The 12967-nt window shown below is 39.7% G+C and overlaps 1 protein-coding gene across 2 annotated transcripts in view; it reads left to right on the top strand.

Annotated features, from left to right (window-relative positions):
• ACVR2B (activin A receptor type 2B) overlaps window positions 1-6541 on the top strand; it is a 96019-nt gene extending 89478 nt beyond the window's left edge. For both annotated transcript variants that reach the window (XM_053950139.1, XM_053950146.1), the window contains exons 9-11: window positions 1492-1630; window positions 3981-4111; window positions 6298-6541. In XM_053950139.1, coding sequence (XP_053806114.1) covers window positions 1492-1630; window positions 3981-4111; window positions 6298-6492 — 465 coding nt within the window. In that variant the 3' untranslated portion in view covers window positions 6493-6541. The remainder of the gene's footprint in view (window positions 1-1491; window positions 1631-3980; window positions 4112-6297) is intronic.
• Window positions 6542-12967: the final 6426 nt, after the last annotated feature.

Below are 12967 nucleotides of genomic sequence, written 5' to 3'. Positions count from 1 at the left end.
AGGGTGCTCAAGCTTTCTGATTGCTGTGCAGGTGAGGCCCCCCAGCTCTGGGGTCAGGTGGCTTCTTCCTTCAAGCACAGGGCTCATTGTCTCTTTATTGTTTTGGTATAAATATCCACAGGATCATAGAATTGCAGAATACCATGTTGGGAGGGACTCAAGGATCATCTGGCCCAACCTTTCTTGACCAAAGCAAGGCAAGACAGTCCAGCTGAATCGTAGAAATGTTTAGTTTTGGAGTCTGCTGCACATACCACTTCTCTAGGCCATAACACAAGTAATAAAGCTCCTAAATATTAATACTGATACCACAATATAAATATTCATAATCCTAAAATTATTGATTTAATTTTAAGAATTCAGCCAGGCTGGCTGCTTGGGTGACCTTTGGCACAGCTGGCTGTGCATTGTGTAAACAATATACTACAGTTTTATGGGCTCTTAATTTTCTGCCTTTGTGTTGCAGCAAGCAGCCCCTCTTTCTGCTCTCATGCCAGGACAGCAAGTCCATCATCCCCTCCTTGTGCCTCCAGTGCTTCCTGAATTTCCATCTCCAATGTAGTCTCCCTTTTTTTAGCTTTATCTCAGAAGGAATGAACACTCTTCTGGGTTAGCCTTACTCAGCTTTCCTTATTTTTGTCACCTTTTTTTTTGACTTTTCCAGTATTTTGCACATCTTTCCATATCTTGGCTTCACTCTGTCTCTACTGTCCCCACTGCCACTCTGTCCCCCTAACAGCAAGAATAGATGAGAATTTCCTTAAAGGAAATTATTAAAAGTGTTTCAATTCCCAAGAAAGGTGTTTCTTCTCTTGGTGTTCTGTCCACTTTCCGACATTATGAACTATACTAAACATAACAATGGAGGCACTATAATGGCTATTCCCTCAAAACAAGAGGAGGTCTTTTCCAAACCATGGCAAGCCAGGGTTCATGTTTTACTACTTCTGTGGATGCAGGAGACTTGTTTTATCTAGGGCTGTCAAACCAACATCTTTTTTTTTTGGTTCTGTTTTTGTTTATCCAGGGGGTTGGAGTTTTTTGTTTGTTGGTTTTTTTTTTTTTTTGTTTTTTTTGTTTTTTTTTTTTTTTTTTTTGAGTGATAGAGGATTGACCTTTCAACAGTTAGTATAACCAAGCCAGACTTGACCTCAGGGTGTTCTGTGTGTCTCCAAAGACAGCATTTCCTCATGCAGGGTGTGCTGCTGGAGCAACATGCAGCGGGATGCAGACCTGCAGTGTGCACTGAATGAGTATCACACACGTAGCCTTGCACTTTGGCTTCCTCCTTTATGTTGCTCATCTGGACTCGAATGATCTTAATGAGAATCAGTGTCAGAAGAAACAGCTCCCCTTTGCTTGTTTCTCGAGCAAGGTGCACCTTTAGCAGCAATGGCCTCCAGGCTAATGAAACCAGCTGTCACTCACCTCCAAAGCAGAGGCAGAGGGGCCCAAATGCAATGTAACTTGAGCTGTGTTTTTTCTCTGTAGGTGGGAACAAGGAGGTACATGGCTCCTGAAGTGCTGGAGGGAGCAATCAACTTCCAACGAGACGCCTTCCTGAGAATAGACATGTATGCAATGGGACTGGTGTTGTGGGAGCTAGTCTCCAGATGTAGAGCAGTTGATGGTAAGAATAAAGATCCTCTCTTCCCTGGGGAAGGTTTTCTTTCAGTGTGCTTTAGTTGTCCAGACAATAGATCTGTCTCTGTTTAAAAAAAAAAAAATCAATGGCATATTTTTATTAAAAGCAGCTGACCTGTTTTTCCTTATTTTTAACATAAGGTGCTACTCTCTGTATATAATAACCTTTGAACCTTTGTAAGCGCTCAAGTCTCAAAGTACTTTTTACCATGTTGGTTACCTTGCAAATTGCTGAGAATTCAGAGGGAGAAGGTGATCCCTACAGGATGGGTGTCCTTTACTCCTCAGCCTGCTCTGAGCTGCTCTCAGTGGCACTCCACATTTCTGCCTGTGACCAGGCCATGCCTTGGGCTTCTGAGAAGAGCCACACAGTCAGCTTGGCTGTTACCTTACAGGGAAGTGGGGTAGCCTGAATGGAAAGCAGCTTAGTGAAATAACAGGAACACAGGGCTGGAAGGATCTTCCAGGGTCAGCAAGCCCGTTTCCCTGCTATCATAAGTCATTAGTTATTGATCTTTGACTTTTGCTGATCAAGCTCTTTCTCAGCAGTAGGCTAGGTTTGTTGTTTCATTTACAGCTTTGGAAGATCTCACTTTCTCCTGAAGGATCTAAAAGTATGAACTTCATGGTGTTTTAATCCTTTTTTTTTTAATCCTTTTTTTTTAATCTTAAAACAATGCTGCAAAGTGGGGCATCTTTTCTGTCCAGTCAGCACATCTGTCCTTTAGTGACCCTTGCCATTTGCAGGACAGAAAAGCAATCACATGTTATTGTAGCTCCAAGGCTGCTTCTTCCAGCTTTTTTCTTCTTGTATAGATATGGATGCTCTGAACTGAATATCAACTTCATAAAACAACAGCACCTCACCTAGACTTGAAATGTTTTTGTTAGCATTGCAGTAGGACTGAGGAGCGTGATTATAATTAATGCCTCCCATAAGTGTGTGGTAACAGAAAGTCTCACCTTCAGAAATGTACAGTCTAACGAGACAAAATGCTGGAGGAGCAGGGAGCTGGGAGCACAGTAGGGTAAAACAGTGGTACACAGATCATTCAGGTAGGAATTGCCCTTCTCTGTCGAGGTGCCCCAAATATCCACTTTCATGTTTCCTGTCATTTGTATGATCTCCTGCCAATTCAAGCAGCTGAGATACCCCAGGTGCCACACACAGCATCATTAAGCCAGAGGGAAGGCTTCCTTTGGGATGACAGGGAGTTACATTGAGCCTCATCTGCACTTCCAGCTCAGAAGTGATGTTGTTTAAACAGCACATTTAGCTTGCAGATCACCAGGGCAGCTCTTCACAGCCTGGGTTCCTCTTGGAGGGAAAGGAAAGTCACAAGTGACCCTGATTGGAGCAAGTGTTTCTGTTTGGTTTAGTGACTGCCACTGAGTAAACAAGAATAATGATAAGCCACTGTAGTGATTTCATTCTTTAGAGTAAACATTGTGCTGTTGGTGTCACAATTCATGACCAGATGAAGTGGTCAGCTCTTTTATTTTAGTCTGGAAAGACCCTTTTGAGGTATCTCTGCTGTGAAAAGAGGTCATTTTTTGCTACTGAGAAACCCTAAGTGGTGCCATGGAGCACCCTGAGAAGCCCATCAGTTAAGCTGGGCTGCTCTTTCTGAGAGAGCATCTGCACATTGCCAAAAGCCAAATGATGTTTCAATAAGCAGAAGTTACTGCTATCATCCAGCATCTGCACTGATACTCATAACAGTTGTCTCATTCCCATGGCCCTGGGCAGTTCACAGCTATAACTGGTATAACTGAAGCATTCAGAAATGATTTTACACTTAGGAGCCAGTACCTGGGACAAGTGCATCTGGCTCCAGTGTGTCAGAGCTGACTCAAACCTATGAACAAACCAGATCACAAAGCAAGCAAATATAAGTGTTGTATAAGCTTAACCTTGTTAGTCAGTGCTAAAATGAAATTATGCTCATGCTGAAATCTTTCTGTAGGTTATTGTGTGATGAATTGTTGTGTTAAAATGTGGGGAGGATGAGTTGATCTGCTCTTTATATTAAAATAAATCACGGATTACCTGGCAAACTTCCTCAAGGAAATGGCGGGATCCAGAGGCCCAGCTGAGGGTTCGGGTTCGTAACTCAGCGAGGTGGAAAATGCACGGCCAGACAAGCAGCGGGGACAGCAAAGACCATTGTGCAGGAGGAATGTAAATCACATTTGTCTGCAGTGACATGTGAACGTCAGGCTTTGTTGCAGTGGGTTGAGGTTGCTCCGGAGCTGCAGCTCATTCATGCACGGGGACGCCGTGGCTCTGCAGAGGCCATTCCTGCCCCTAACCTGATTCTCTGTGTGCACCATAGGTCCAGTGGATGAATACATGCTGCCTTTTGAAGAAGAAATAGGTCAGCACCCATCCCTTGAGGACCTGCAAGAAGTGGTGGTTCACAAGAAGATGCGCCCCGTATTCAAGGATCACTGGCTAAAACATCCCGTACGTCCCTCCTGGTTAACAGTGGAAAATATTTTCCTGTGTGATGGGAATGAGGGATGTGGTTATGCGTTCCCAGTGTTAGGCAGAGTCAGCTCTGGGGAATGAGGGATTGCTCAACACCTTTGTGTTCCCTTTTCTTTTTATCTCTTGTTCTTTAGAGACTAAACAGGCTGAATAATCAGCTAGTGCTCAATGTGGAGCGTGTGGTGCTTTAGTAGGACTTCTTTAATATGGTGAAAGAATGGAAAATAAAGTCCTTTCACAAAGAAAAAGAAAACGATCCATACCATTGGAGACACACTCCTCACAAGCTAGATACCATGCAAGACTTGGAGCAGTTTATAGAGGAAAAATTAATTAGATGTGAAAGCAAGCAGACAATGAAGCAAAATGCAGTGTGGGTTTCCCAGAGGTAGTTCATTTCAGGCTCTCGTTTTTAATAAAAGAGTTGATTTTCCTTAGATTCGGAAGATAAGAGATGATGACATCTCACTGGGCTTCAGTAAGAAGTCAAATGCCTCTATTTTGCCCAAACTGCTACAGATTTGGCTAGACTCAGGTGTATAACTCATTTCCCAGAAGTTAGGGAGAGCTGTGGATTGTAAAAAAAAAATGAGTGTACCACTTCAAACGAGGGTTCAAATAAGAGCTGCATTCTTCAAGCACTGTTGAATTCAGGTTTTTTGGGGATATCGAGAGAAGTGATTGCAAACAAAGCAAATGGTTTCATAGTAACTGATACAGTGCTGCCAGCTCTCACAGTTTCATCATGGGAATCTTAATACTTGTTGTCTTTTAAAGCTTCAACTGCTGAATCTTGGGATTTATTTTGATATTAAAAAAAGCACTTTTGGGGCAGAATGCGACCAAGCCTTAGAAAGCACATGCTTAAAACAAACCATGAAAACACATATTTAAAGTAATTTTTGAAGCTTATCTCATGGTAATTGGCATACTGTGGACAAAATACTTGTAGGGTTTTTTTTAGAGCATTGGCTGTGTTGAATGGACCTCTCCACCCTCTGACAAGGTGGTGCCCATGATGCCTTAAAGATATAGAAATAAAACAACACACTTCTGAGACAATATTAGCATAGGAGGTAATATAAAAACTGCTCTTTGATTGGAGGCCTCCAGGGGCAGATGTGGAAAAATGCTCACCCCACACAGGGCGAGTACAGCTTTATAAGTTTAGCATATTAGCATAATTAACAAGAATCCACAATTAGAAACACAGGTGATGAGGTAATTCCCCCTCTTGGTTTAACCTCTTCTAGAGCCCCCCCATTGGTAACAGCTGTACTTTGTTTATGAAAAAGTGTCTTGGGAAGGTACCTCATCCTTGGTTCCCAAGAAAGCACAAGGTAGGATAGGAGCCTTTGGAATGTGTTTTGTCTTTCTGCATATCAGGGTAGGAAAAGTGCTGGAGCTAGCTAGGAGCTATATAATTATACAACAATAATCTACAGAGCTACAAACATGTGTGAAGGAAATACAAAAGCAAAAATCCCTTTGGCATCCTGAAGGTTGTGAGTTCAATCCTCACATGGGGCACCACTAATGTTGATTTTTTGGGTTTTTTTTTGTTCAGATTGGGATTAAATTGTGCGATGGTATTTTTTGTTTGGATTTAGATGTTTATTAGTTTTTGTTTATATTATAGTTTCATAAGTTGTGAGTTTTATAGTATTTTACTAATAAGGTAAAAAAATTGAGGTGTATTTCTTTTTTATTAGGTTTTTTAAGGATAAACTGTTTAATTAAGAAATTATACTTAAATTATTTTTATTTTTAACTTAATATCTAACTACTTGTGTTTTGTAATGTTGATTTTATTTAATTACAAAATATTACTTATGAAGAAGAAGGTGAAGAAGGTAAAGAAGGACTAGTTTCTGTTTTAAAACTTCTATTTTGTTTTATATGTATTCTAATATTTTAAAACTTTAAGCTTTTTATTATGTGATGCTACACATTTTTATTTAAACTACACACTTATAATCTCAGTTCTATCATTTAATTTTGGGAGTTTTTTCTATGGCTTTAGGTTAAATGCAGTGTTTTTCTTAGGGGGTTAGCGTTTGTTAGTCTAGAAAGTTTAAAATTTTCAGTGACTTGGGTTCTGACAGCATCCCCCAGGGCAGGTGACGTTGCTGAAGGTGTTCTCTCGCCGTTGCTGTCCGCAGGGCCTGGCGCAGCTCTGCGTGACCATCGAAGAGTGCTGGGACCACGACGCGGAGGCGCGGCTCTCGGCCGGCTGCGTCGAGGAGCGCATCGCGCAGATCCGCAAATCCGTCAACGGCACTACCTCGGACTGCCTCGTCTCCATCGTGACGTCCGTCACCAACGTGGACTTGCCACCCAAAGAGTCTAGTATCTGAGTCCTGAGTCCTGGTTCGCTTTTGTCTTTCCAGACTCAGCGGATTTCAAACAAACAAACAAAAAAAAAAAAACCAACAAGGAAAAGAGTTTAAAGGAAAAAAAAAGTACAAAAAAAAAAAACAAAATCACAAAAATTCAACAAACCCATGAATGCAGCTGCTATTTTATCTTGACTTTTTATTATTATTGTTATTATTATTATTATTGTTATTTTTTTGGATTGGATCAATTTTACCAGCACATTGCTCTACTGTATTAAAAAAAAAAAGGACATTTCAGCAAGCATTCAGGTGCCGACTAATGAATGCAGAAAAGGTGCAGGTACCTCAGAACCTCAACAAACTCACTTCAGTTGTTTTTATTTTATTCAGTTTTCTGGGTTTCTCTTTATCAGTTTGTCTTCTGAGCGGAGCATCTGTGACATAAAGCTTATGTGACATAAAGGAAAACCACCTACCACCTTCGAAAACGCAATGCTGCAAACTGTGGAGGAAACTTAAGACTGTTATGTAAAGAACACACCTTCCTCAAAAGCATTTTTTCCCCATGTTGGTTTTGGGTTCAGTTTCTTTTTTTTTTTTTTTTTTTAATTTTTTTTATTTTGGAAGTGAGCTTCAGAAAAAAAACAGCAGATGTGTCTTTTACGGATCTAACGGGTGTCATTGTAACATGGGAAAAAAAAAGTAACTGGGCAGAGAATGTTAATTCTTGATGGTATAATTGAAGGGGGGAGCGTAGAATAGGGGTGGGGAGAGTGACGTTGGACTTGGCAGCATTTGGGGAAACATCATTTGCTATGGAGCTACTTCTCAGGTAACCATTAGAGGAGAGAAAGGACATTTCTGGGCAGAGTATTTACGGCTGCAGCGTATGGAGAAAGCGGAGTTAAAGAGGCAGTGGTTGGAAGACAGGCACTTGTTTCTTCCTCCAGAGTCTGAGGTTGGTGGTAAAAGAACAAAGCAGGACTATAACTTTTATTTTTCATTTCCAGGTAGTAGTTGGAAGGATGCTTTCAATGTCATCAGGACAGGTGGGGAAGTGTCATTTCAGAAGCACTTTGGTAAAATACTGGAAGATGAGAAAATTTTTGCATCTCATTTTAAATGTGAGTCAGCTGAGAAAATTTGGCCTTGGGTTGATTATCTTTCAGCCCAAGCTAATGGTGCAGACGGTGGAAAGAGGAAAAGGGTGAAAACTTGGGTATATACATTTTTTTTCTTTATTAATTTGGGACTGGGGGAATGAATGGTGGCAGCTGGCTCCTGTAACATCTGAGAAGCCTGAGAGCTGCCTGGCTGCAGCAGCAGTGATTCCCACAGCACCTCTCCCACTGGTTTCTTTGACGCTGCTTTCTCCTTATTCTGTGATGAAACTCTTTTGTCTTAAAGTGGTGCATATTTGAAAATACCGTTACTCTTATTATGCCATAAACTCGCTCTAGTCAGTGAATGTTCCTAATGCTGCTGATTCAACATTGAAATATTTTTTTAATTTGCAAAACATGCAATGTTTAAAAAAAGAAAAAAAAAAAAAAAACAAACACAAAACATACACACACACGTTACGTGGCTTCCGAGGTTTAAACTGAAAAAAAAATTAAAAACTTCATGACCACAGACCACCTCAAACCAGAAATACCTCAGAATTTTCTACTTGTATGAGTTTTATTATATATTTTGTTAGTTGTGTTGTCTTGTAGTAAGTATATTTTAATGTAAGTTGGCTTTTATGACAAGGGAGTTTTAAAAAAATTAAAAAAAGAAAAAAAGTTCCAAAATCTTTTAGGAAGTGCTACCATTTTTTTGTTGTTTTGTTTAATAAAGCACCATTGTAAATAACTGTATACAGTTGTGGAATAACTGCCTATATAAGGTACCTGGGCATTATTCACTCTTATTTGTGAAGGCTGTTTCCATTCTGTGTTTTTTTTTTGTTTTGTTTTTTTTTTTTTTTTTTTTTTGTTTGGTCTGTTTTAGTGAAAGGACAGTACATCTTTTTTTTTTCTTTTTCTTTTCTTTTTAAAATTTCTTTTTTTTTTTTTTTTTTACTTTGAATATAACATGAATTCTGTGTCTTGCTAGACTGACAAAGTTATGTCCATTGGATGGCCAGATCTTCTAAATTTTTCTTTGTGTTAAGCCAAAATGCAGTCCTAAACTAATCACCCTGTAATGGAAATGTAAAAAGTCTGTATTATATATAAATGAATTGGACTTGTCTCCACTGCCAAATTATCAGTGTGCACCCTTTCACAGATATAATTTATTAAGCAAACGAAACTGCTAATTGGAGAAAATATTAAAAAAAAAATGAAATATATTTCTTGAAAAGTATAGCTTTAAAACCTAGAGGTCACAAATGAGGACATGGTCCTTTATCTTGAAGAGACATTAAGAGAATTGCCTTAATTTGTCTATCTGAATAAAGTCTTAACCTATTCTTTCAAGTTACTGAATGTATATTGCATATTAGTGTGTACACACATGTAACTGTGTTTCCGTGTGTAGGTTTGAAAGTTTCTGTTTTTTGATGTGCTTCTGTTGAGAAAACCTTGACAAAACCAGACAGAACGATACCATTTTGACCCAGCCAATGTCCCTGGTGGCCACTGGCACCTTTGGGCCTGATGCTGCAACAAACCTATGCTTAGCATTGAGGGTGTAGGTAGCTCTTCTGGTGTCATGACATTAGGCACTCACTTAATGTTAAGTGTGGTTGTAAATGTTTGCAGGATCAGTATTTTTCATGTTTAATACATTTCTGCACTGAGATTTATATGAAAATGTGACTATGTCTTAGAAGTGAAGTGATGTAAGGGTTGGGGTGGAGCGTAGAGCAGTTAATTTAAGACTGAGTGAATACTTGTTTAGAGGTGGGCTCGCTCCCCTTTCCGAGGGAATGGGAGCAGTTCCTATTGCTGCAGAAAGAAAAAAAGCTGTACTGTCTTTTAACTGTTAATATCTGTTTGCTCTTCTGGATTTTTTTCCTTCAGCATTACATATTACAGCTAAAACAGGCTCATTACAGCAGTTGCTTTTTTATCCTGATTTCTTTAAGAAGCTTTAAAGTATTTATTGAAAGTGCCATATTATTTTAATAGCCTATTAAACAGTGTCTGAAATCTTCTCTTTTGAGAAAGCATAAACACAAATTCTCACATGTAGCTTATCTTACTGCGGGGAACTGCACGACCGTACAAACCTTGACCGAATGTTGATTGTAAAGTGTTACATCTTCCTGGTGTAATGGTTCCTTATAGATCATCTTGTCAGCAGGACTCAGAAACTGATTGGAAAAAGAATTTCCAAATTGGGTGTGTGCTGGGTAACAAGTTTTATATGTATGTAGGTACGTGTGTCTTGCTATTGCAGCATAGAAGGAAATCCTGAACTTTTAATGTGTACCAATTTGGATAAAGCGTTTTTTTAAACTGGTATTTATTTATTTTGTTAACAAAGACAAGCTCTGATTAACTTGTTGGTCTTTCAACAGTTGAGCTGTCAAGCAAGTCGTTTCCTCACCTCTAATCCATTTGAACTCTCATTGACAACATGATTTTAGTTCTGTTTGGTACTGCAGAGGCTTTTTCCAAGTCAGGAATTGGGCACATCCATAGGTGTAGCTGTAATAAGCAACTGCAGCTCTTTTCCTTTTAACACTCCCTTGAGTAAGACGCTGAATTTCACTTCCCATTCAGACTTAGAGGAAGCAGCTCTTCAAAAATTTGGCTGGAGAATTTTATTGGTCAACTCCCTCTCTCATATGGAAGTTCTTAGGTGAATATTAACACTGAATATCCTGAGTAAAAATTCTCCTTAACTTTAGGAGCCAGGATTCCCCATCTCTCTGGTGGAACACCCTTTTATGAATTTATTGCACTGGCTGGGCTGGTTTCCTAGGTGCAGAAAATTTGACTTCACATTTTTAAACTGGAAATACCACAGGAACTAAAACTGAGGTGTTTTTTTGAGATGGTAGAGCTGTGACTTGCTGATGAAATTGCATTAATACAGCAAGGCTGGAAATTGTATATGGCTTATACTGAAATATACATGCATTTTATAAGAGATGGCTATAAACCAGCCTAACCATCAGTTAAGTAGTACCAGGCCTATTCATTATGATTAAGGATTTTAGCTGGTCCTGATCATTGAGAAATCTCTATTTAAGACAAATGTAACCCACTTTTTATTCTGCCTCATTCTTCAGCTGAAATTCTCTTACAGAATATCTTTATGTGCTAGACAGTTACACCTATGGAAGTGTAGAGGTCTTTGTTTTGAAGAGAAGGTCTGTGAGTGCCCCCAGCAACTCCCCTGCCTTTTCCCTGGGTCTCCTGACTCCCTGCTGTTCCCACTTGAAGTCAGTGGTTTCAGTGGAAGCAGACATTTCCAGGCTGGCTGGGTCAGGCCTGGCTGTTAGGAATCCTGATCCCCCTTAACAACACAGCACTGAAACGTTTTATTCCTGTTGTACGACTTCCTTGGCTGTGTCAGAGCTTGCCCTGTTTTGCAGGGAAAAGGTCTGGTTTCACTTAGCATGGAAGGAGCTCATACTGCAGAGGAAGGTGCTGGGTGATAAGGTGTGACAGTGCTGTTGTTGCAGTTCTCTTCAAGCCACACTCCGCTTGGGAAGTTGCTAAGCAGGAAGCGTCCCACAAACTTTTGTCACTTTTACATACAGGATATTGTTTGGTAACATTGTAAATAAAATAGACTATATAATAGAGGAAAATAAGGACATTTTGACTTTTTTACTTTTGGAAATATATATATATATATTTTAGTTACATATACAAACAAAAATTCTACATTGTGTGAGAATTCTTTTATACCACAAATTATTTTTGTAATGTCTAATATGTTTCTGCAGGGAAAAGGGAGAAAGGTCTGTGTATGCACAGCAAATAAATAAAGAAATATATATATAATGTTTAAATTAAGTGTGCACTAGATCAAAGTCTAGAGGATAGAACAAGTGTAGCCTGAAAACAGTTTGAGGAGCAAGTTTGGATGTACTTGGACATGCTTTGAGGACAGCACTGAGTATATGTTTAGGTTATCTTGCATGCCACATCCCTTTCTGCTAAAGATGCTTATTGCTTTTCTATGGCCATCTTCAGTTGGGAGGAGTTTTTTCACGTGTTCATGCGAGTAGCCATGTGTGGGCAGTGTGTCTTTTGGCATATGCTGTGGTGCTGCAGTGAGTTGTGAAGTCAGGGTGTTAAGAATTTACCGAGGCCAAATAGCCGGGCTGATCTCGCTCGCTGCCGTATCCGCTCATAGCAGCTGTGTCTGCTGCACTGACAATATGATCTGTAAGGAGCTGTTGCCAGTGGAATCCTGATAAAACCAGTTCCTAGAAATTCCTTCTCTCTGAAGTGACACAACTAATCAGGCTTCACCAGAACACACAGCTATGTGCTCTGTGTTCCCAAAATCAGATTTAATAGTCTGTGTCGGAGGCACTAAAGAAAAGGAGCACTGTCATGTCCAAAGTGCTACTAAGAGAAAGAGCTTCCCAAATCTGTGTAAGCAATCCAAGGTGTTCTAAAAGTATTAAAGAAAAAAAAATGGGGGGGGGGGGGGGGGGGAGGAAGAGGGGGTGTAACCTAATTTTTCATTGGACTTAAAATTCACTCCAGTCTTTTTAGTCCTCTCAGCCATGACAGTACAGTGTCAGTGGGTGAGAGGTACTGAAAAAAGCTTGAAACCAAACAACACATGGCACTGCCTTGGAGCTGTTTTGACAGTGTGCCTTTTGCAATTAGTGCTCGCTAATTCAAGCAGACTCCTGCAATTACTGAGTCCCTCATCTGTGTTCTGGTGAAGTCCTAGCCTGTGGAAACCAGGAGGAGAGTTTCCATCCAATCCTGTGTGACCACGAGTGTGTGTGTGTGTGTTCCTGGAACACTTTCTAGGCACACCTGGTCCCTTATTTACATGGGACTTCCTTTTTCATGACTAGTTTTAGGGTGACACTCAGTTCCTTGACTGAAGTAGTAGCCTATGGAATAAGCAGCAATGCTTTTTGTCTGGACACTTCCACAGAAAGAGATCATACTTGTGTTATGTCCATCCAGCTCTTCTGAAATGTAATGCTATTCTGTTGTGCCTTTATTTTTCCATGTAAAAGCAACTGCTGTAAGCTTTCTTTTTCTTTTACTAGTTTTATTTTTTATCTCTGTCTGAAAAAAACCACACTTTTCATTGCCCAGCTGTCATTTCTGGATGCAGTCTGTGATCCAGGTATTTCAAGAACCAATTACCTCAAACCTCATGTTAAACAGTGTTGCTATCTGGATTCGCCTTGATACTACAATATTGTAACATACACAAACAGGAACCTTGCTCTATATAGGTGTTTATATATATGTATCATATACATATATACATGTATGTATATGATATATATATATGTAAATGGAAAGTGATCCCCAAGGACTGAAGGAAAAAAGCAAAACTTATTTTATAT

The sequence above is a fragment of the Vidua chalybeata genome, chromosome 1, assembly GCF_026979565.1.
Source record: "Vidua chalybeata isolate OUT-0048 chromosome 1, bVidCha1 merged haplotype, whole genome shotgun sequence".
Classification (NCBI taxonomy): domain Eukaryota; kingdom Metazoa; phylum Chordata; class Aves; order Passeriformes; family Viduidae; genus Vidua; species Vidua chalybeata.
Note: the sequence above shows the minus strand (reverse complement) of the source record. Positions and strands in the feature narration are given on the sequence as shown.